The 21,701-nt window shown below is 61.2% G+C and overlaps 3 protein-coding genes across 5 annotated transcripts; 1 reads left to right on the forward strand and 2 right to left on the reverse strand.

Moving 5' to 3' along the window:
• Window positions 1–885: 885 nt before the first annotated feature.
• LOC142022350 (signal-regulatory protein beta-1-like) lies at window positions 886–8,629 on the reverse strand. 3 transcript variants are annotated; one of them, XM_075012099.1, is made up of 6 exons: window positions 7,124–8,629; window positions 5,500–5,879; window positions 3,930–4,244; window positions 2,677–3,000; window positions 2,108–2,230; window positions 886–1,044 (listed from the first exon to the last, which is right to left on the reverse strand). In XM_075012099.1, the coding sequence occupies exons 1-5, from the start codon at window positions 7,396–7,398 to the stop codon at window positions 2,127–2,129; spliced, it is 1,398 nt and encodes a 465-aa protein (XP_074868200.1). In that variant the 5' UTR covers window positions 7,399–8,629; the 3' UTR covers window positions 886–1,044; window positions 2,108–2,126. The 3 variants fall into 3 exon arrangements, with proteins under 3 accessions (XP_074868200.1, XP_074868199.1, XP_074868201.1); XM_075012098.1 differs by having other exon boundaries at window positions 2,650–3,000; window positions 7,124–8,622; XM_075012100.1 differs by having other exon boundaries at window positions 2,650–3,000; window positions 5,500–5,847; window positions 7,124–7,304.
• LOC142022379 (uncharacterized) lies at window positions 8,014–9,715 on the forward strand. The gene is made up of 3 exons (XM_075012152.1): window positions 8,014–8,036; window positions 8,496–8,650; window positions 9,008–9,715. The coding sequence occupies exons 1-3, from the start codon at window positions 8,014–8,016 to the stop codon at window positions 9,553–9,555; spliced, it is 726 nt and encodes a 241-aa protein (XP_074868253.1). The 3' UTR covers window positions 9,556–9,715.
• A 6,580-nt stretch (window positions 9,716–16,295) lies between these two features.
• On the reverse strand, window positions 16,296–18,377 carry LOC142022380 (signal-regulatory protein beta-1-like). The gene is made up of 2 exons (XM_075012153.1): window positions 18,302–18,377; window positions 16,296–16,690 (listed from the first exon to the last, which is right to left on the reverse strand). The coding sequence occupies exons 1-2, from the start codon at window positions 18,375–18,377 to the stop codon at window positions 16,296–16,298; spliced, it is 471 nt and encodes a 156-aa protein (XP_074868254.1).
• Between the last annotated feature and the right edge of the window lie 3,324 nt (window positions 18,378–21,701).

Consider the following 21,701-nt stretch of genomic DNA (forward strand, 5'->3'; position numbering starts at 1 on the left):
GAGGTCTAAATGAGCTATTACCACGCAGGAAAGAGATCTTGGAATCATAGTGGCTAGTTGCATGAAAACATCTGCTCAATGTGCAGTGGCATCCTAAAAAGCTAACGGAATAGGCTGAATCTTAGGGTAGGAATAGCTAGTAAGACAGAAAATTTCATATCGCCAATATATAAACTCATGGTAGGCCTATGTCTTAAAGTGTGTGTGAATATCTGGTCTCCCTGTCTTAAAAAAGATATATTGGATTTGGAAAAGATACAGGGATGGGCAACACAAATGACCAGGGATAAGGAACAGCTTCCATCCAAGGCAAGAAAAACAAGAAAGAAACAATGACAAAAGGATGGGGGGACCTGCTCCGGGGCCACCAGGCCTCACAGACACACTGTGTGTTACACACACCCAGCTCTATTACATCCCATGTCACACAGGTGCTCCTTTTATCCCTAAAGCAAAGGGCCGTACAGGCAGTGCGGGAGTGTGAAAAGGAGCAGGGAGCCCACGCAGGAGTCCTTACAAAGCCTGTGCCACCAGGAAGAGTCAGTGAGTGGTGGGTACTAAATTCCCTGGGCCAGCCGGGACAAGGCTGACCGGTTCCACAGCACAGGCCCCACAACGCCCCCGCAGCAATCCTGACAGCGGATGTGAGAGTGAAACTCCCCGCCTTGATTGCAATCCTCTCAGTGAGGCAGGATCCCCCAGCGCCCCGGGTAAATCCCTCCCACCCTTCACAACGTAGGGCCCATTTCCAGCCTGAATCTCTTTGGCATCAACGCCCAGACACCGGCCCAGGTGTCACACCTTTGCCCGGCAGACTGACGCGCCCATGGGTAACTCTTTGTTCCCCACGCCACGGGGATGTCCGGACAGCGACCAGGTCCCCTGAACCTTCGCTTTGCCAAGCCGGGGCCCCGTTTGGTCGCAGCTGGGCTCACTGCGGCTCCACCCTCTGGGGACTCCTCTCCTGGGCTGCGGGGACAGAGGCGGCAGACGGAGAAGCTGGCAGGCGGGGCGGGATGAGAACATCGGCAACTAGACATGGGGCTGCAAAGGGAAGAACCAACAGGTGAGTGCGGGGTCGGTGCGTCGCCCTTCCTTCGCATTGGCCCAGACAGGGCGCAGCCCCCAGGACAACCTGCTCCAGTACGCGCCTGTCAGCCCATCACACCCTGACCCCGGGGTTGCTTGGTGAGCCGTCATCTCACTCCACACGGTTAAACCAAGGGGAGACAGACTCGGGCTCTGACTCTGCTCAATTCCTGGTGACTGAGGTCAGCTGCTACCTGAATTCTGCCCTGCGCAGAAAGAGGGTGGGGGTTCCCCTCAGGGCAGGGGCAGTGCCAGAGCATGAGTCTTAGAAAGCCAGCCAGGCTTGAGGCTGCAGAGGATTCAGGCTATGACTGCAGTGTCCCAGAGGGAAGGAGCCTCCAGCTGTGGGGGGGTCAGGCAGAGCAGGATGGGATGAGCTGGGGGTCATCTCTTCGGGCCACAGACCTGGGGAGCTGGGCAGCAGTGAAGGGGAAAGCTGGTTCACCGCACTCAGGGCTCTGCAACAAAGGACTCCGCTCTGTAGCCACCAATGGGTCCCTGGGGCCCCTGTGCAGACCCAACCCAGGAGAGGGTCAGGGACCCGGGAGTGCCTGGCCCTCAGGCTGGACTGAGGGGAGTTTGGAGCGGCAGGGGAGTATGGAATAACCTAGGACACTATTTCCAGCCGCTGACCAGTCCTGCCAGCTCACCATGGAGCGCAAACCCAGCCAGCAGGACCCCCTCCCTGGGGCAGAGCAAGTCACTTCCCACTTGTGCCCAGCGCTGGGGGTCTCCGATGCCTGGTAGTGGCAGCAGCTAGTGCCAGGTCAGATGCTCACCTGCTCATGTGGCCATTTGGCATCTAGGAACTGGCCTGGGACCCTGAAAAAGCCGCCAGGTCACGAGCGACCTGGGCAGGCGTCGGACTGGCGGGAGCTGTAGCCTGTGAGCAGTCCCAGAGACATCCAGCCCCACCCTGCACCCCCACGACCTTTAACCCTCCTCCTGCTCTGTTCCAGCTGCAGCATTAAGGTCGGTTCCCCCCGGTTCCTTTGTAACACCCCAGCCCGCAACTCACACGTGCCGCACTGCGCTGCTCACACTTTGCTTCTCAGGAAGAGGAAGAGGAGGAAGGCGCCGGTCAGCGCCTTGTCCAGGAGGAGCCCGATCCAGAGAACGGGGCTGGAGAACAGGCTCTCACCTGCAGTGGAAATGCATCAGATCAGCCAATGGCCTGGGACCCCAGGGGCACGGCCCCTGCTGTTTCCCGGCCCTCCCGCCTGGCCTCAGGCACGGTCCCTGGTTCCCATGACACTGACCAGTGCTGGGGCCGGGGGAGTTCAAACCTGGGAACAGCCATTTGGCAAATGGGCTCTGCATTGCACCTCTCCAAGGGCCATTCTCACTCTGCAGGGCCAGCCAGAGTGGGGCCAGAGGGACATTTCCTGCCCTTCTCCTTCCCCAACACCATGGCCCCAGCAGAGCAGAGCAATAAGCCATGAAGAAGTGTCACCCTCACATGGAACAGCTCCACTGGCAGAGCTGGGCTGAAATGGCCCTTGGGCTCTGCAGAAGGGACCTGGTATTTCCAAGCAGGGGAGAGTTCAACTCCAAATTTACCTGCTTCAGTTCCATTGGGATCTTTACCGGACTCTGCATTCGGCTGGGAGACATGCAGTCTCTTGCTGATGTTGATGGGAGGCTGCGAATCGTGGACAACCTGACAGGTGAGGTTCGACTGATCCATCTGTTCAGTTGCGTTGACCTCCAGGGAGCTCTGGAGCGTGTACCTCCCGTCTGCATTCTCAGCCAGGGGGGAGGATTTCCCCAGGCGCGTCTCATTTCCATTCTGTAGCCAGCTGAGACTCACATCGCTCGGGTAAAACCCCTCCGCACAGCAGGTGAATGTCACCAATGTGTTCACTGGGACGGGCCCCTCTGGCTTAGGGTCCACTCGCAGCTGGGGGGGGACTGAGAACACACAAATATCCAGCACTCAGAGTCTGAAGAAATTCTCCTTTTCCTGCTGAGCTCCAGGAAGATTCAGGGGCTGGACAGACAGAGCTGCCCGGTGAGTCCCCGTCAGGCCTGACCCCCGGGGCTCTCCCTGGAGCGTGGCCAACGGTAACCAGAATCTCTGCTTTAATCCCAGCCCTCCCCTGCAACCCCCCAGCTGGGAGCAGGGGGCAGCTGACAGTTATGTGATCCCCAATGCCTTCTTGTCCGACACGGGGAGGGCTGGTCTGCACAGCAGTGGTTCTTGGCCTGTCCACAGCCCCCCACCCTCTGCCTGAGGATCTCAAAGCACCTCCCAATGTGCATGAATTAACCCTCCCCATCGCCCTGCAGGTGGATGAGCAGGAGCCAGGAGGCCTTGGGCCCCCTCCTGGAGGCTGGTAGATCTGAACAGTGGTGAGTTCCCGGGCCCCGCCTCTTGGCACGCAGGGACCCCCCTCGGTGCCCAGCATGGGGTCTGCAGTCCTGGGGGTGGGGAAGGGTCCCTGCATTACTCAAAGGAGCAGCACAATTAGCTGAGCACAAAAACAAGTTCCACATGCCGCCCCCCGCCCCGCCTCCAGAGACACGCACAGCGTGTGGGAAGCCTCATTGGGGGGTGGGAACTTACCACGGTCAGACAGAGACAAACACCTCCCAACTTGTCACCCCCCATGCACAGACCCCTCCCCACCAGAGCAGGCACCCCCCAGCCCAAAGGAAGGTTTCTAGGTTCTCCGGGCCTGAGGACAAGAGATAGGCGCAGGGCAGCGACTGCTCCCAAACTAGGATTTCAGTGTCTGACCCGCACTGATCCCCCACCTCAAAGAGACCACGGAGGACCCAGGTCTGATGCTGCCCCCACCTGGCCCCAAGGAGAGCCCCAGCCCCAGCCGGGCTCCTACCTCGCAGGGTGCGGTTGAGGCTGTACGTCCCACGCAGGGGAGCCGGTAAGGTGCTGTGCTCTAGCTGACAGGTGAGCTGGGAGCGGGCGTCTCCTGCGCTCAGGCTCAGCCCCACGGTGCTGGACACGCTGTAGGAGACGTTCTCGTGTTCCGGGAGAACCTGGGGCCGGGGGGCTTCTAGTTTGTCTCCATTTTTGAACCAGGTCACAGTGATGTCTCTGGGGGAGAATCCTTCCGACGTGCAGGTGAAACTCACCGGGGCTCCTGGCTCTGCCCTGCTGGGGGGGCCGGACACAGACGGGGCCGACGGCCTGGCTGCGGGGAGGAGGGTTTATCAGCCAGGCAGGGACAGCCTAGGATCAGGGAGCCGCTGCCCCTGCGCTCATGCCAAGGGGTGAGGGACGGGGTGAGGCCATGGGAGCCCATCGCAGGAACGGCAGAACTGCAGCCAAACCCGAGGCTCAGAGCCAGAGAGCGGGGGGTGGGGAAGACCCCCCAGCACAGGGCCTGGCCCCAGCTCTGTCCCGACGAGGAGGTGCTGGTTTTGTACAGCTGCCTGGCACGCCCGGTCCTCCCTCCCATCTCCCCCGAGGGCTGCGCAGGGCCCGGGGAGGGGAGGGGAGGGTAAAACCCTGCCATGCTGGGGGCTGGGAGGCCAGCATCTGAGCAGTCACAGCCTGCCAGCAGCTCGGGCCGGCTTCACCCGTGTCCTGTGTGTCCTCCTGGGCTGTGGGGCAGGGCCCAAAAGGAGGGGTCCCGTGCGCAGGAGGGGGTGGGGGGTTGGGATGCAGGAGAGGGGCTCCAGGCTGGTGCCAACGGGTTTGGCGTGTGGGAGCTGGTTGAGGGAGGGGCTGAGGGTTGGGGGCAGGGCCGGGGAGGGGGAGGGGCTGAGGGGGGGGCAGAGGTGGAAGGAACCGGAGCACCCGTGCGCGGCGCTGCACCTAGAAGTCGCCGGGTGGGCGGGGGCTCGGCGGCAGCTGCTCCCAGGGCTCTGCCGCCGCCGCCCCCGCCCCGCTGGGCAGCAGGAGGCCGGGCCGGTGGCGGGCTGCTGGCGGTGTCCTGCCCCCAGGCCCGGGGCTGGGACTTGCTGCGCTTCCCCCTCCCCCGGGCCAGCGGGCAGCGCACACATGGTTCCTTCCCCCCGCGGCTGGGGGCGGGGCAGGGGAGCGCGCTGCGCTGCGCTGCGCAGGCGGCGCCCATCCCCCTCGGCCCCGGGAGTCGTGGGGAGAGGAGCCGCAGGGGCAGCCCGGTGAGTGCGGCTGCAGCCCCCCCGGCCCCCCAGCTCCTGCCCCCCCACGCGCCCAGCCTCTGCCCTGACCCTCCGGGGGCAGAACCAGCGTACCGGGGGGAACCCACTGCTTGAGGCTGCGAACTGGGGCAGCTCCCAGCGTGGCGGGGGCAGCGGAGGCTCCACGTCATCCTGCCCACACTGCCCCCCAGCCCCGCTTGGCTGCAGTGGGGGCGGGAAGCGCAGCTCCCGGGGGGGTGTCTGGGCTGAGCTGGGTTCGCTCCCCAGCCTGGTGCCAGCCCCGGGGAGGGGCGTGTGGCTGGGCTGGGAGCTCCCACTCACCGCTCACGGACACGACTGTGCCAGGGCCGGAGCTGAGCTCCACTTCGCCTCCCGCCACCTTCCGAAACTTCACACAGCGATAGGTGCCGGCGTCCTCGGGGCGGGTGTCGCTGATGTGGATGGTGAAGTCTGTGTTGGCACCAGGCAGAGCCCTCGACACCCGGGGGAACGACCCTTTATCTCTATCCTCAAAAACGAGCTGGCGGCTGGGGCCTGAGCCCTTGAACCACTTCATGGGGCCCACAGGAACGGCCGCAGTCGCAGAGCAGTTCAGGGTGAGCGTCCCTCCCGCTGACACCGACACGGCGCCCTGGGGCTGCAGCACCTGGAACTCCTGGGCCCTGGGCCCTGCAGGGAGAGAACAGGCCGGCTGGGGGAGGCTGCCACGCCCGGTCCCCCAGCAGCGGGGGCTGAGTCCCACACTGGGCGCCACTCTTTGGATCCTGCTCCCAGCCCTGCCCAGGGAGGGGCTGTTGCTGCCTGGGGAGTAACTGCGCGTCCGGCCGCACCGCGCCCTGCAGGCCGCCCCAGAGCCGCCTTCCCAGAGCTCTGCCCCGGCTCCCGTGAGCGGACAGGGACCCGGCAGCAACGTTCCCACGAGCCGTCCCCATCCACGTGCAGAATAAGCCCTGTTCTGTGCGCTGCAGCGGGGCGGAGGCGCACCACCCCCAGAACCACGCGCTGCCCCTGTGGGTGGCCGGGGGCGACCCAGATCTCTGCTGGGAGAGACCCCCCCCCACCCCGTCCCGACGTGGCAGCTCCCAGCAGCGGGCAGAGCTCGACGCTGCAGGCAGGAGATGCTCAGCAGCCAGGGCAACACTGCCAGACAAAACCAGCACTGAGGTGGGGGGTGGGTGAGAACAGAGGATCCGCTCCCAGCATGGAAAGAGTTAACAGGACGCCCAGGGCTGAGCGGTGGGATGGGGGCGGCAGGAGGTTTATGAATGTGCCGCAGCAGCAGTTGCAGGGCCGGGGGCAGAAAGGGATAAAGCAGGAGAGTGGGTGACCACGGGGCTGGAGGAGAAGGCCTGGGCCCTGGCCCTGGTGCAGACAGGCAGCCGCTGCACCGCACTGAGCCCCTCAGCCTGACAGGGGAGGCTGGGCGGGGCAGGTCGGCCTGTGCTGGCCCAGGGGTGGGATCAGGACCTCGCCCAGAGACCCAGTGGACGGGGTCGGGGCAACGGGGTGAGATGAGACTCCAGCCACACTCGGGAAAAGGATGGGGTGGGGTGGGAGCCACTGTCTGCCCCTTGCTGCAGCAGAAAGAGGAGAGGGGCTGGCGGGGGGCTTGGACCAGGACCAGAGTTAACAGCGTATAGAGACTTTTCATGCCCACCCAGGCAGACTGGGCCATCGCTGCTGCCGGACACCGTTGTACCTCATTGCTGCGTAAGACTGCCACAAAAAGATGAGCCATTTCTCTAGATAAGAACAGCCCTGGCCCTGGCTCCCGCCCCCCCCGGCACGACTTGCACCCTTACCCCTTCCTGCACCGCAGAGCATGAGCGGCTCACAAGGGGTTGTTCCTCCCTGCAAAGCAGCGCGGATTTCCCTCTGCTGCAAGCAGCAAGAAAGCAGACTGGGCAGCGTGGGCTGCGGGGCAGGGCCTCTGTCCTGCACTCACCAGGGATTTCCAGGAGAAGCAGCAGCACCAGGCCTGGAGGTGCCAATCCGCACGCAGGGGACAGCATAGCCAGCCCCATTCGTTGTCTCCGCACCGCAGCCTTTGCCGGCTCTGCCTGAAGAGCTGCTGAGAAGTCTGAGCTCCAGGGTGAGACCTTCAACGAAAGCAGAAGGAAGTGACACTTCTTCGTCGCTCCTCTGTGCACAGTGAATTGTGTTTCCCACCCTTCGTTTTACTTCTCGCAGCAAAGTAGCTGGTGACTCATGTTCTCTCATGACACCCGCCTCCTCCGTCCCTCTGACCCCCGGGAGATAGAGCAGCCAGGCTAACCGTGCTGGGGCATTAAGGCAGGAGAGGGGCCCTGGCACTGTCCTCCCCTTGGGGAAGTCAATTCCCCGACAGTCGTTAAATCTCCCTTCCAAAAATCAAACCGAGAATTTAGCTAGTCCCTGGGTATAACAGCAAAGGGAGAAGCCACAGGCCTCAGTGGGCGGACAGTTCCCAGGCCATGATAGCTGCGTCTACACGTGCCAGCTACTTCGAAGTAGCCGCACCAACTTCGACGTAAGGCGGCGAGACGTCGAAGTCGCTATCCCCATCAGGAGATGGGAATAGCGCCCTACTTCGACGTTGAACGTCAAAGTAGGGCACGTGTAGCCGTTGCGCGTCCCACAACATCGAAATAGCGGGGTCCACCATGGCAGGCATCAGCTGAGGGGTTGAGAGACGCTCTCTCCAGCCCCTGAGCTCGATGGTCGCCACATGCAGCGGCCCTGTAAAGGTCCCCGCCCCCTGCCCTCCTGTGCAGGAAGCTGAGAGAGTGTGCAGGCGGCAGCCCAGCCACGGGGCCGGCCTGCACGCCCCTCTTCAGCCACACACCCCTCGCTGCAATGGCCGTCCCCCAGCCCCCCAAGCACCCCCAGAGCACCCCCCCAAGGGGAGCCAGGGCTCCCAGCCCGGCAGCCAGGCTGGGAAGCAGCAGCGGGGCCCCTCCTGGACGGAGGCCGAGCTTCGGGACCTGCTGGGGCTCTGGAGCGAGGAGGAGGTGCTCCAGGTAATGGGGAGCAAGAGGTGGAATGCGGATGCATTCGCTCAGCCGGCCGAGAGCCTGGCCGCCCGGGGTCGCCCTGCCCGCACTCCTGACCATGTCAGGAGTAAGGTGAAGGAGCTGCGGCAGGGTTACACCTGGGCCCGGGATGCGGCCGGCCGATCTGGGGCCGCCCCTGTCACTTGCCCCTTTTACAGGGAGCTCAGGGCCAGCCTGGGCCCCCGGCACACCTCCTCCCCTCTGGCCACTCTTGATACCTCGGCCGACGAGCCCCAGCAAACCCCAGAGGCGGCTTCCGCCCCGGAGGTAAGCCCCGCACCCCAGGGCCCCCCCCCAGGAGCCCACCCCTGCGACGCCGGAGGAGGAGGAGGGGGAGTCCTCCTCCAGCGACGGGGGGCTCTGGATCGCGCTGCCATCACGGAGCTCCAGCAGGGCGTCCGCCCACCGGGTGTCCCCTGACTGTGGGAGTGGACCATCAGGTATGTACCCCCCCGGTGCACACCCCCGGGGTTGAGGGGCGGGGGTAACAGACATGACCAGGGCCCTCCACATGCCCAGATGACCATGGCCCCCAGGACAGCAGTGGCATGTCCCTCACAGGAGTGCATCAGCCCCTGCCCCCCTAGCAGGACAGTGCCATGCCCCATCCCTGGGGATGGGGGGAGCGGAACCTAGGGTCCCCTGGGGGGAGGGGGTGGGACACCCATCAGCAGCAGCAGCATCTCCCGGGGACGGGGATGGGGAACCAGCAGCAGAGGGGTGGGGGGACAAGGGCCACGGCTCGGGGCCCACACTAACGGCTGTCTCCACTCTTCTTCCCCCCCCGTGTTCCGCAGCTGCACCATCGGAAGGACTGGAGAGCGCCAGCGAGGTGTCAGTGGTCCCGGAGAGCCCACCGGGGCCATCAGTCCAGGCCAGCCCCTCGGCGGAGCACCGACCGGCCCCAGGGTGGGGACGACGGCGGAGCCAGCACCACCCACGGACAGCGACGGACCCCCAGCTGCTGGCCATCGTCCGTCGGCAGCTGGAGGTCTCCGAGCAGCGCCTGAGGGTGGAGGAACGCTGCCTCCAACTCCAGGAGCAGGCGCTGGCCTGGCACCAGGAGGCATGGGGGGCCTTCAGGTGCACCTTCGAGCACATCGCAGAGCACCTGGCCCCCCATGCTGCACCATCTGCCGCTTTGCCCGCCCTGCCTGCTCCACCCGCTGCTCCAGCCGCCGTCGCACCGCCACCCGCCACCGAGGGCCCTTCCGCCGAGCGGGACCTGGGGCCAGCTGACACCCGCTGGCCTTATCTCCCGGTCCGCCCGGCCCCCAGCCAGCCCCAGCCAGGGCTGAGGCCGAGGCACGGGTCGCGGCCGCCCACCCCCAGCGCTGGACATTAGGGGGTGTGGGGCCCAGGACGTGCCCCCGCCCTTTGTATATATCCCCTTCAGTAATCATCTTCTTTTGTAAATAGTTTGTATTAGACCCCTGTTGTTATGCTGATACCTGCCCCCCCCGTGTAAATAGTTCTCCCCTTCCTTGTCTTCCCCTTTTTTCTTTCATCTTATCTTATTTATAATACATATATATATATTATTTATGTTGCCTGTAAATAGTTAGTTATGATGATAATAATAAGAGTTCAACATATATCTGGTTTTACAAACAAATGTCTCTTTTTATTTACAAGAAAAGTTGGGGGGGTGTGCTCTGCGGTGCTCTGTGGTGTGGGCGTAGGGGCAGGGAGTGTTGTGGAGGATGGGGGGGTGCAGTGGGGGGCCTGCCAGCATTCACACCGCGGCCTCATCGAACTGGGCCCACAGGGCCTCCCAGAGCCGGGTCCCTTTGGGGGTCCACCTGGCGACTGGGGGCAGCGGGTGGCGGCACATCGGCCCTGCCGGCCTCCACAGCCCAGCCCTGAAAGAAGGCCTCCCCCTTGCTCTCGACGAGGTTGTGGAAGGTGCTGCACGCACCCACAATCTGGAGGATGTTGGTGGGGCCCGCATCAAGGCGGGTTAGGAGACACCTCCAGCGCCCTTTGAGGCGGCCAAATGTGCGCTCCACCACCTGGCGCGCGTGGTTCAGGCGCATGTTGAAGCGCTCCTGGCTGGCTGACAGATGGCCCGTGTAAGGGTGCATGAGCCAGGGCCGGAGGGGATATGCCGCATCTGCAATGACGCAGAGGGGCATGGTGGTGTCCCCCACAGGGATCTCCCGCTGGGGGATGTAGGCCCCCGCATCCAGCTGGCGGCACAGGCCCGAATTCTGGAATACCCGGGCGTCGTGGGTGCTGCCAGGCCAGCCCACATATATGTCCAGGAAGCAGCCCCGGCTGTCCACCAAGGCCTGGAGGACCACTGAGAGGTAGCCCTTCCTGTTTAAGTAGCATCCTCCACTGTGCTCCGGGGCACAGATGGGGATGTGTGTCCCATCCAGAGCCCCAAAGCACTTGGGGAAGCCCAGGGTGGCAAACCCCGCGATGGCGGCATCCGGGTCCCCAAGCCGCATGAGCCTGTGGAGGAGCAGGGCGTTGATGGCGCGGACGACCTGCAGGGGAGGCACATGGGAAACCACCGATGAGGGGTGTGTGTGGCCCTCCCCTGCCAGGGCTGCCTCCCCCTCCCCCCGTGGGTCCTCTGACCTCCATGAGGACAGCCCCGACGGTGGCCTTGCCGATGCCAAACTGCTGGCCCGCGGATCGGTAGCTGTCTGGAGCGGCCAGCTTCCAGCAGCCATGCCGACCCGTTTCTCGATGCTGAGGGCACGCCGCATGGCGGTGTCCTGGTGCCTGAGTGCAGGGGTGAGCCACTGGCAGAGCTCCAGAAATGTCTTCCGGCTCATGCGAAAGTTCTGGAGCCAGCGGTCGTCGTCCCACTCTCCGAGCACCAGCCGCTCCCACCAGTCGGTGCTTGTGGGGTAGCTCCACAGCTGGCGGCATGTGCGGCGGGGGAGGGCGGGGCGGGGTGCTGCAGGGTTGGTGGTTGCGTCCTCCTCCCCTGCGGGCAGCTCCTCCTCTGTGGCTAGGATGTGATCAGCTGCCTCCTGCATGGCATCGAGCAGGGCGAGCACTGCTCCTGCAGGGGCGGCTGGGTGGACCTCTGGCTGCTGCTGCTGCTGCTGCTGGGGGGTCCATGACTGCGTCGCCCGAGGTGTGCATGCCTATGGCTCTGCAGACCGCGTGCTGTGCAGGCTGTGTGTGTCTGGGAGTGGCCCTTTACGGGAGCGGCTAGCTGTTGCCCCAGAAGTGCTAGTCCACCCTGTGACCCTGTCTGCAGCTGTGCCTGGCACCCTTATTTCAATGCGTGCTATCTTGGCGTGTAGACGTTCCCCTGCAGCGCCTACTTCGATGTGGTGCTGCCCAACTTCGACGTTGAACGTTGACGGCACCAGCCCTGGAGGACGTGTAGACGTTATTCATCGAAATAGCCTATTTCGATGTTGGCTTCACGTGTAGACGTAGCCGATGTGTGTTAATTAGGGATGGGTGGGGCAGGGAGGCGCTGGATCTGGATTACACCTCGGCTGGGGTTTGGGTTTGACAGTGTCCAAAACCTCATGAGATCAGCGCTGTCCTGTCTGGGATGCAGGAGAAACCCAAAGCGTTGGGAGCTCGTTTGGATCCCGTCTGGGTGACAGGAGAGAAGGTCTGTGCTGAGAGCACTGGGCTGGGACCCAGCAGATCTACGTTCAGTTCCCACTGACCTTGGGAGGTCGCTGAGTCTTTCGGGGCCTCTGCTCCCATCTGGCCGTTGCCCTTTGTCTGGCGCGGCACGTTCCATGGCAGAGTGCTGGTTTTGCTGGATGTCGGGTCTTTGGGACCAGGACCCTGTATTTGTACATGTTTCCTCCAGCCCAGCAGCACTGGCCCGGAATGGGCCGCGACCCTCAACCCAGCCTTATCATCAGATACTCCTCCAGGGCTGTTCTGCAGAGAACCCCTCTCAGTTTCCCCTCCCGGCCCATGGCACACACACAGCCAGCTGGCCCAGCAGCATTGCTGTGCCCTCCCTTGTGCAGAGCAGGTCTGCGGGGGGCCCTTCAGAGCTCCTAACACACCTCCTGGCTGGATCCACGCCACAGCCCCCGGCCATATGGATCCTGGTGCGGCGGCTGGGCCCCAGTCCTTACACAGCAACCGCCGCTGGCTGGAAAAGGCTTGAGACGCTCAGGAACAAATTCCCCCCTTTGCCCGTCTCTTATTTCCTTTCACTGAGGAGACCTGCAGGAAATGGGGCCTGGGTGTGGTTGGGGTCATGGGGCCCAGCTCCGCAGTCCCACCGCAGGTCTCCTGGGCGCCCGGATCCCCCGCCACAGGGCACAATTCTTGGCCTCAGTAAGTGGAACAGTTCCTGCGTCCATGCACATGCCCAGAGCTTGTAGACAAAGAACCAGGGAAGAGCAATGCCTGGGGGGGGCTCAGGGGCCGAGTGCTGTCCCTACTGCATGTCCCCCTTCCAATTTCTGTGCTAAGGTGGAAAAACAGAAGCTGTCGGTTTTGCAGGCGCTGGGCAGGATCCGTTGCTTTCAACAGGCAGAGCTGGGCAGCCAGCCACCGCCCTTCGGCCCAGGGCCTGCACCCAGGGGCAACACGTGCGTGTGTGGCGGGGGGGGCTCATGGTGTAACCTCCCCTTCTCCCCACTTCGGCTGCAGTTGAAGTCTGCTGGAGACCCCGGACCCCTCCCCCACTGGCTGGCTGCGGTAGGACACTCACCACCAACTCCTCCCCTCTGCACACAGGCCTGGGCCCAGCAAAGCCCCCACAGACTGGCCCCCGGGGTGGGTGGGGCTTGGCGCTCGGCAGTGGGCACCAGGCTCCCTTGCCAGGTCGCAGGGCTGATAGCGCTTGTGTAACGCACTGCGATGGGGTTCAGGCATCCCCAAGCACTGCACCCCATCCGCAGGCAGGAGGGACTCTCACTCAGCAGGTAGAACAGGAAGTTTATTAGGCAACAGAGGCGCAGCTCAGCACAGAGGTGTCAGTACAGCCGGCAGAGACAGTCATTCCAACCCCTCCTGGGGAGAGGAGCCCCAGGGGTGTCCCTCTGGGGTGTAGCTTCCCCCCTAGCCAGGCTGGCTGCCTTCCAGCTCCCTCTCCCCCAGGCTTCCAACTGCATAAGCAAGAGATCCCCAGCGTTCAGCCCGGGTAGATGTGAAGGGCCAGGCAGGGCTGGCTTCAGATACAGGTTCCTTGAATTTCTCCGAGCTGAAGACAAGAGCACACCGCAGGTTTGGCTTTACCTGGTTTAACCTGGCCAGTAACTCTCTTGCTTCATTGCCCTGGATGATGCAGAACTCTACCGATATCTCACCGGCTACAAGTGTGGGCTCGGGTGGGAGACGTACAGAGCATTTCGTCGCAGGTGAGTGGCTGGTCCTTTGGGAGAGGGGGAGCCCGAATGCTGGTGGGATCTTTGCTCTGTGTCTTTTCCAGCACTCTGCTGCTCTGCGGTTGGGACCCAGGCTCAGCGTCGCGGCAGGATGGTGGACGGGGCCTCCCGACCTGACGTCTTCCCAGACGAGGGACTTCGACCCATCCCAACCCGCCTGCCAGGAAACCAGGATGTGCTCCCTGACGGGCTCTGCTCCCTCTGTCCCTGGCCCAAGGCTGCTTCCCTTGGCATGGGACAGACCAGGGGCTCAGTGATAGATCAGCCTCAGGGCTCTGTGCCCCTGGGCTGAGTTCAGCCCTTGTTAGGGTGGTTTATTTTCCAACCGAAGTGAGCACGCAAACATCCCTGGCCTGTTGAGAGCCGAGCCGAGCAGGGGGCATCAGTCAAGAGTCCACCAGCCCTGCACATGGGCACCTCTGGGGTCGGCCCTCAGGGACCCTCTCGGCTGCCTGGCCATGGGCTAGTGCAGACTAGGTAACAGTGTCTGACTGTTTCTTTCCAATCTGGTCACAGAGTCACATCTGCAAAGGCCCAGCTCCTGCCAGGCCAAGCAGCAAGAGTCTGAGCCTCTGAACAATCCTGCAGGACTCAGGGGAATTGCTCCAGGGCCACCGGGCCTCACAGACACACTGTGTGTTCCACGCACCCAGCTCTGTTACATCCCATGTCACACAGGTGCTCCTTTTATCCCTAAAGCGAAGGGCCGTACAGACAGTGCGGGGGCGGGGGGGTGAAAGGGAGCAGGGAGCCCACACAGGAGTCGTTACAGATCCTGTGCCAACAGGAAGAGTCAGTGAGTGGTGGGTACTAAATTCCCTGGGCCAGCTGGGACGAGGCTGACCGGTTCCACAGCACAGGCCCCACAACGCCCCCGCAGCAATCCTGACAGCGGATGTGAGAGTGAAACTCCCCGCCTTGATTGCAACCTTCTCAGTGAGGCAGGATCCCCCAGCGCCCCTGGGTAAATCCCTCCCACCCTTCACAACGTAGGGCCCATTTCCAGCCTGAATCTCTTTGGCATCAACGCCCAGACACCGGCCCGGGTGTCACACCTTTGCCCGGCAGACTGACGCGCCCATGGGTAACTCTTTGTTCCCCACACCACGGGGATGTCCGGACAGCGACCAGGTCCCCTGAACCTTCGCTTTGCCAAGCCGGGGCCCCATCTGGTCGCAGCTGGGCTCACTGCGGCCCCACCCTCTGGGGACTCCTCTCCTGGGCTGCGGGGACAGAGGTGGCAGACGGAGAAGCTGGCAGGCAGGGCGGGGACGAGAACATCGGCAACTAGACCAGGGGCTGCAAAGGGAAGAACCAACAGGTGAGTGAGGGGTCGGTGCGTCGCCCTTCCTTAGCATTGGCCCAGACAGGGCACAGCCCCCAGGACAACCTGCTCCAGTACGCGCCTGTCAGCCCATCACACCCTGACCCCGGGGTCTTCTCTCTAATATCCCGGGACCCAGGCAGCTGCAAGAGCCCCGCCAGAGAATCCTTAATGCCAAGTTCGTGAACTAACCCACAGCACTAAACTGCCTTTTCTTTATCCCGCGTCTTCCCCTTTTCTCTGTTGCCTTTTTCCTGCCAGGATCAGGCCCGCTCTGCAGCCCGGACACCAGGGAGTTAATTTCCTACTCTTGTAACGAACGCCGAGAAACTCGGGGCAGACTGAGCAAAACAGACGGGAAGAGCCAAGGGCCTTGAATGTGCCAGAGGCGCAGCTGGCAATGAACAGCCTGGCCACTGCAGCCCTGCCCTCTCTGCGTGGAGCTCACCCTGGACCAGCAGGACCCAGCTTTGGGGCAGAGCAAGTCTTTCCCACTTGTGCTCAGTCCTGGGGGTCTCAGAGGCCTGGCTGGGGCAGCGGCTAGGGCCATGTGAGATGCTCACCTGGTGAGGTGGCCAAGCAGCATCTCTGTGGAATGGTGTGGGACCATGAGGGTTGCACCAAGTGGTCGCTAGCGCTCGGGGCTGGCAGTGACCTGGGGGGGGTCAGTTTCCTGTACACAGCTCCAGGCCCCGAAGGAGGATTCCCTGGGAGGGTGGAGCCCTTCTGGGAAGTTCCCTGGAGCTCCTGTTCTGGGGGAGCTCTGCCCAGGGTAAAGCACAGCAAAGCAGCATTACCTGGTTAGCCTTTGCTTCTCAGGAGGAGGAAGAGGAGGAAGGCAGCAATAAACAGCTTCTTCAGCAGGAGCCCGACCCAGAGAGCAGGGCTGGAGAAAAGCCCGGGCCATGGAGGGAACGCTGGCTCTGCGGTGGAAATGCATCAGCTCAGCAGGATATCCAGGGGGAAGTTTGGGTTAGTTCCCATGACGAGCACCTGTCCCAGGGCTTGTTCCCCGCATGGACACACCCGCACTCTTCCACACACACTCGCACACTCCCATGTACACCCCGCACATGGGCACCCCCGACACACACACAGTGCAAGCACACGCCCCCATGCACACACCCCCCCATGCACACGCAGCACTGCCAAGAGACCTGCCAGCCCCAGACATCCCCACACTGACTCCCGGCCCTTGGCATGTCTCCGAGGAAACGGCACTGGGCCATGGCTTGTCACAGAGGCTCTCAGGCCTCACTGGTGACCAGTGGAACCCAGTAGAGCCCCGCTCTGCCTGCCATGGTCTGCACCAGCAACGCCGGCTGGCGCCAGGCCAGCTGTCACTCCAGTGTGGAGTCCTTGGGGTGGGGGAGCCTCCTGCAGCTTCCCACCGGCGATTCCCCGGGGGGTGTCTAGGCTGAGCTGGGTTCATTTCCAGCCCTGGGGAGGGGTGTGTGGCTGGGCTGGGAGCTCCCACTCACCGCTCACGGACACGACTGTGCCAGGGCCAGAGCTGAGCTCCTCTTCGCCTCCCGCCACCCTCCTAAGCTTCACACAGCAATAGGTGCCGGCGTCCTCGGGGCGGGTGTCACTGATGTGGATGGTGAAGTCTGTGTTAGAACCAGGCAGAGCCCTCGACACCCGGGGGGACGACCCCGTCTCTGCGTAAACGAGCTGGCGGCTGGGGGCCGACTCCTTGAACCACCTCACAGGTCCCTCAGGAACCTGCACAGTCACAGAGCAGGTCAGGGTGAGCGTCCCTCCCGCTGACACTGACACGGCGCCCTGGGGCTGCAGCACCTGGAGCTCCTGGTTCCTGGTCCCTGCAGGGAGAGAACAGGCTGCCTGGGGGAGGCTGCCACGCCCGGTCCCCCCAGCAGCGGTGGCTGAGTCCCACACTGGGTACCACTCTTTGGATCCTGCTCCCAGCCCTGCCCCGGGTAGAGCTTTAGCTGCCTGGGGAGTAACTGTGGGTCCTCCCACAGCGCCCCCTGCAGGCCGCCCCAGAGCCGCCTTCCCAGAGCTCTGCCCCGGCTCCTGGGAGCAGACAGGGACCCGGCAGCTGTTGCGCTGAGCGTGAGCTGGGGCAGAGGCAGAACCTCATGGGCACGAGCAGGGACAATGTCCTGGGCCCGGCTGCTGAGCCGCTCCAGCCACTCAACCCCAGGGGTCACACTGAGACAGCCACCGAGGGGCAGGCCAGCGTCAGAGCTCCCAGAGCTGAACGCTTTGCACCCACCGGGGCTCCTGGCATCCCCCCATTCCTGCCGTGTGCACCACTGGCCACCCGCTTCTGCTTCAGGCCCTCCCTGAGACGCCCCCTCACTCCTCCCTACCTGCCAGGGGCTGCGTGTGTCCACTCCCACCTCCTCCCATCCCAGGGGGTCCATCAACTCCCCTAAGCCAGGGGATCCAGGTGCTTCTGCTTTCCCTCTATCTCCCCGTGCCAGGGCTCCCCAGCCCCTGGTGTTCATGGCAGGGCACTCTGGGCTGAGCAGTGGGATGGGGGAGTGGCTGTAGATTTATGAATGAGCCACAGGAGAAGTTACACCCCTGGCTGGCAGCGCGACATTCTACCAATCAGTCCTAACTCGGGGGTCAGGCTCACTCATTGCTGCTAATCCCTGACATGCTGCCGAGAGGGGAACTGTCGGAGGGCCCAGCCAGCACCAGCGGAGGTCCAGGGATGGGGTGGGGAGCACAGTGCACAGTCATGGTGTTTCATTTGCAATGGACAAGAATCAGAGAAGTGAGGGGGACTCCAGTAATGAGCAGCCGTGTGATGGGTGCGGCTCTCCCAGGAGCAGTAAGAGGCACCTAGCGTACTCGGAAAGCAGCGCGTTTAAAGAGAGAGAAGGATAGTTTTACCCACAAATAACTAACCTGCGCAATTCACTGCCACAGGGCACAGCTGGATCTAATAGCTCCAAACAACTCCTGCAGAAAACTCCAATGCAATGGGATAAACATACCCTGGTAACAGCTGTTATGCACCAAAGCATAAACTGGCCATAAGCTGTGGGCAGGAAGGTTTCCTTTCACGGTACAGGTTGCTTCTCTCTCATCCGGCACCCTTAGGATGTTATCAGACCACAGGAGGTCAGTATTGTCTAGCCCAACACTTCCACGGCTTCCTGGGCTCTTAGAAGACATTTGGGTCTAAATTACAGCTCAATAACACCCCAGAACCCCGAGAACCAGGGCTGATGGCTGGAAACTAACTTTATGGGACCACGGGAAACCTGGCCACACCCAGGATAAGTGGTCATCCAGCTAACTAAACTCATGGTGCGTTATGGAGCTTGCCAGACGAGAGAGTTCCAGATTAGAGAGGTTCAGCCAGTACTGAAAACCCCAAGGGCTTATCCCCGCCCCGCCAAAGCTGCAGAAAGCAGTGTGTGCCCATCCAGGAACCATCCATGTCCTACACTCACCAGAGACTTCCAGCAGGACCAGCACCAGCACCAGGCATGGAAGGGACCATCTAGACCCACGGGCCGAGGGGGCCATTGAGCCAGCAGAGGGGAGACCTTTCACCCGTGCAGCCTTTGCCAGCGTGCCATTGTCTGCGGGAAGCCTGCAAACGCTGGGGCTGTGCAAAGCCACTTCCCTATGCCATCAGCAACGCCTCCTGGGCAGACTGACGGACCTTTCCTGGCACGCATATTGCCTCACCACAAAGGGGACGTTGCCCTTTACCTGCACACAAAGCCTCCCCGCTTCGCTCCTGGGTTCCTTGTGCTCTGATCTGTGCGTGACAAAGGATCTGGCGGTGTTTAAGGGTGGAGAAAGGGCCTGGCAGAGTGCTGCTCTCTGAGGGGCCTGCCCAAGGTTGAAGGCCAGGAGATCGCCTGCCTAAAGATCTAGAAATTCACCAGCCCACTGCACCATCAGTAGCACTGGCCCAAGGGAAGTCTGCAAGCTGGTCCCTGAGGAGTCTCATGCAGAGCCTGGGTATGACTTTTACCTGCACAGGTCCCAGAATGAGCTAGACCTTGACCAATTATTTTAGTATAATTTTTCTAACCAATCAAAACCTACTGTAACAGAATTACCTGACCAATCATAACCAACCACCTTAACTGATTTACACGGAACCAAATCAGTTATACAGCAGACAGGAGCAATTACAAACCAGACAGAGATGATACAGAAAAATAGTAGAAAAGTGAAGACAATCATCAGAGAGTATCACTGGTGTAGATACGTGAGCAGAGTTGGCTGCGAGGTTTGTTGCAGGGATTGGGTCCAGATAAGCGATTGTCATATAAATACCACCCTATACCAAAAACCCATGGACCACTATGCTTATCTACACGCCTCCAGCTTCCATCCAGGGCACACTCCATGACCCACTGTATACAGCCAAGAACTAAGGTACAACCGCATTTGCTCCAATCCCTCAGACAGAGACAAACATCTACAAGACCTTTACCAAGCTTTCCTCAAACTACAAGATCCACCTAAGGAAGTGAGAAAACAGACTGACAGAGTCAGATGGGTACCCAGAAGCCACCTGCTACAAGGCAGGTCTCGCACAGAAAACAAGAGAACACCACTGGCCATCACATACAGCCCCTACCTAAGGCCTCTCCAGCGCATCATCAGTGATCTGCAACCCATCCCGGACAATGATCCTTCACTCTCACAGACCTTGGGAGGCAGGCCTGTCCTTGCCTACAGACAGCCTGCCAACCTGAAACAAATTCTCACCAGCAACTATAGACCATAACACAGTAACTCTAAATCTGGAACCAATCCCTGCAACAAACCTCACCGTCAACTCTGCTCACGTATCTACACCAGCGATATCATCACAGGACCTAACATCAACCACACCATCAGGGGCTCCTTTATCTGCACATCTACTAATAAAATACGTGCCATCATGTGCCGACAATGCCCCACTGCAATTTACATTGGCCAGACTGGACAGTTTCTATGTAAAAGAATAAAGGGACATAAATCAGACACCAGGAACAGGAATGTACGGGAAGAGCACTTCACTCTCCCTGGACACTCAGTAACAGATTTAAAAGTAGCAGTCCTAAAACAAAGACATTTCAAAACTTAAATGGAGAGAGAAATCTCTGAGCTGCAATTTATTTGCAAATTTGACTCCATCAACCATGGATTAAACGCAGACTGGGAGTGGCTGGCCCCTTACAAAAGCAGTTTCTGTGCCCTGGGTGTTAATATCTCCCCATTAGACTCTGACAATGGTCCCACATCCCCCTGTCTGATCTGACTGGTTTTTTCCTCTTTTGATACCTACTACTGATAATGGGCCATTTCCACTTTGCTGGGCCATTCACTTTGTCAGCTCTGGCCCTCCCTCTTACTGGAACCCCACTCTTTAAATACCCGTCTGAAACCACCCACCCACTCATGCATCTGATGAAGCGGTCTTTGCCCATGAATGCTTATACTCCAAAATATCTGTAAGTCTAAGAGGTGCCACAGGACTTCTTGCTGTTCTCAAAGATACAGACTAACACAGCTCCCTCTCTGGTACATGTCATCAGAGAATGGTGGTTCCACAACCTCAGCTATTGGTAAGTCGTTACCTGTCAGAGGCAATGCTGTTAACCAAGTTTTCTTTATCCATCTTGAGATCTGCTTAACAGCAGGTGGCCTTAGGATGGGGTCTTCTTCTTAACAGCCTGATGTGACACTGTTGTACAGGAATATGAGTATGTGACTTATAGCTTCACAGTTACTGGCTGCCGCTCTTTAGCCTGGCAGCAGACAAGCTGTAGGCCTCTCAATATGGCTGGAGAAACCACCCTGGTTATACTGTTCCAGTGCGAAAGCGACAGAGATCCCCTGAGACTGGCCTTTCTCCTGAGAACGGGCCAGTTCCTCTGCTGAACCCTGTACAAAAGCAAACCTTTGGAGGCCGGTTTGGACCCAGTTTGGACTAGAGGGGAAGGATGGTGTGATGGGACCCCCATGGACCATAGACCAGCCTCTTGCCAGGAGTCCTTGTTGGCTGAATCCACGCTCCAGCCCTGGGGCCAGACAATACCACCCTCTCTTAGGGCAGTTGGCCTGGCAGCCCAGTCACCCCCACAACAACTCAATCAGGCCTGGCAGCCCAGTCCATATGGCAGTTCATGCCTCCCCCTCCCTGGGGGTGAGGGTCGGATGGCCCAGGCCTGCCTTCTCCACCAGACCCCAGCCAGGGCCCTGTTGGTGGGGGGTGTACCCCAACCCCCAGCTCGGCAGGGAATCCAAGACATGCCAAGCTCCCCGGGCTGCCTTCTGGCTCCCTGCCCCGGGCTACTTCCTACCCCTGTCCAGATACACAGGGTGTTTCTTGGACTCAGGTGGCTGCTGCTCCTGAATCAGGACAGGGACCCCCGGTGGGCAGCCCCAACCGACCGGCTTCTCTGGCCTCTATACTAGGGCTGCAGCTGGACCATGCCCAGCAGGGCCATGGGGGTGAGACCTTCTCCATTCAACAAGCCTGGCCCCACGCCCCATGGCCAGTGCAGGGTTGTACACCCCATCACAGATGGCCTTGTCCTAAAAGCACTGGGCTGGGAGTCAGGAGATCTAGGGTCAATTAGCAGCTCTCCCTCCCGGTGCGACCACGGCGGCTCAGGTGGGGTATGCCTGCACTGCAGCTAAGCACCGACGGCTGGCACGTGTCAGCTGACACAGGCCCATGGGACAGGCTCCTGGCCTCTCCAGTGGAGGTGTAGGAGTTTGGACTCATGCTGGAGCCTGAGTTCTGGGAGCCCTTGATGTGAGAGAATCACAGAACATCTACGCTGCTATTTCACCAGCCTGCCACTGGAACCCCAGAAACCTGATTCGTCTGAGCCAGGC

This window comes from Carettochelys insculpta, chromosome 17 (genome assembly GCF_033958435.1).
Source record: "Carettochelys insculpta isolate YL-2023 chromosome 17, ASM3395843v1, whole genome shotgun sequence".
NCBI lineage: Eukaryota > Metazoa > Chordata > Testudines > Carettochelyidae > Carettochelys > Carettochelys insculpta.

Bases quoted from the DNA above. Each gene is read 5' to 3' on its own strand.
- LOC142022350 (XM_075012098.1), bottom strand. From the start codon at position 7,398: ATGAGAGAACATGAGTCACCAGCTACTTTGCTGCGAGAAGTAAAACGA. The intron at 5,880-7,123 runs GTGAGTGCAGGA...CGGGCGTGGCAG, and splicing joins GCTTCTCCTGGAAATCCCTG to CCTCCCCCAGCCGGCCTGTT. The intron at 2,231-2,649 runs GTAAATTTGGAG...TTTCCACTGCAG, and splicing joins TCCCAATGGAACTGAAGCAG to GTGAGAGCCTGTTCTCCAGC.
- LOC142022379 (XM_075012152.1), top strand. From the start codon at position 8,014: ATGGCCGTCCCCCAGCCCCCCAA. The intron at 8,037-8,495 runs GCACCCCCAGAG...CCCGCACCCCAG, and splicing joins GCCGTCCCCCAGCCCCCCAA to GGCCCCCCCCCAGGAGCCCA. The intron at 8,651-9,007 runs GTATGTACCCCC...CGTGTTCCGCAG, and splicing joins CTGTGGGAGTGGACCATCAG to CTGCACCATCGGAAGGACTG.
- LOC142022380 (XM_075012153.1), bottom strand. From the start codon at position 18,377: ATGGCCCCCTCGGCCCGTGGGTCTAGATGGTCCCTTCCATGCCTGGTG. The intron at 16,691-18,301 runs GTGAGTGTAGGA...CTCTCCCTGCAG, and splicing joins GGTCCTGCTGGAAGTCTCTG to GGACCAGGAACCAGGAGCTC.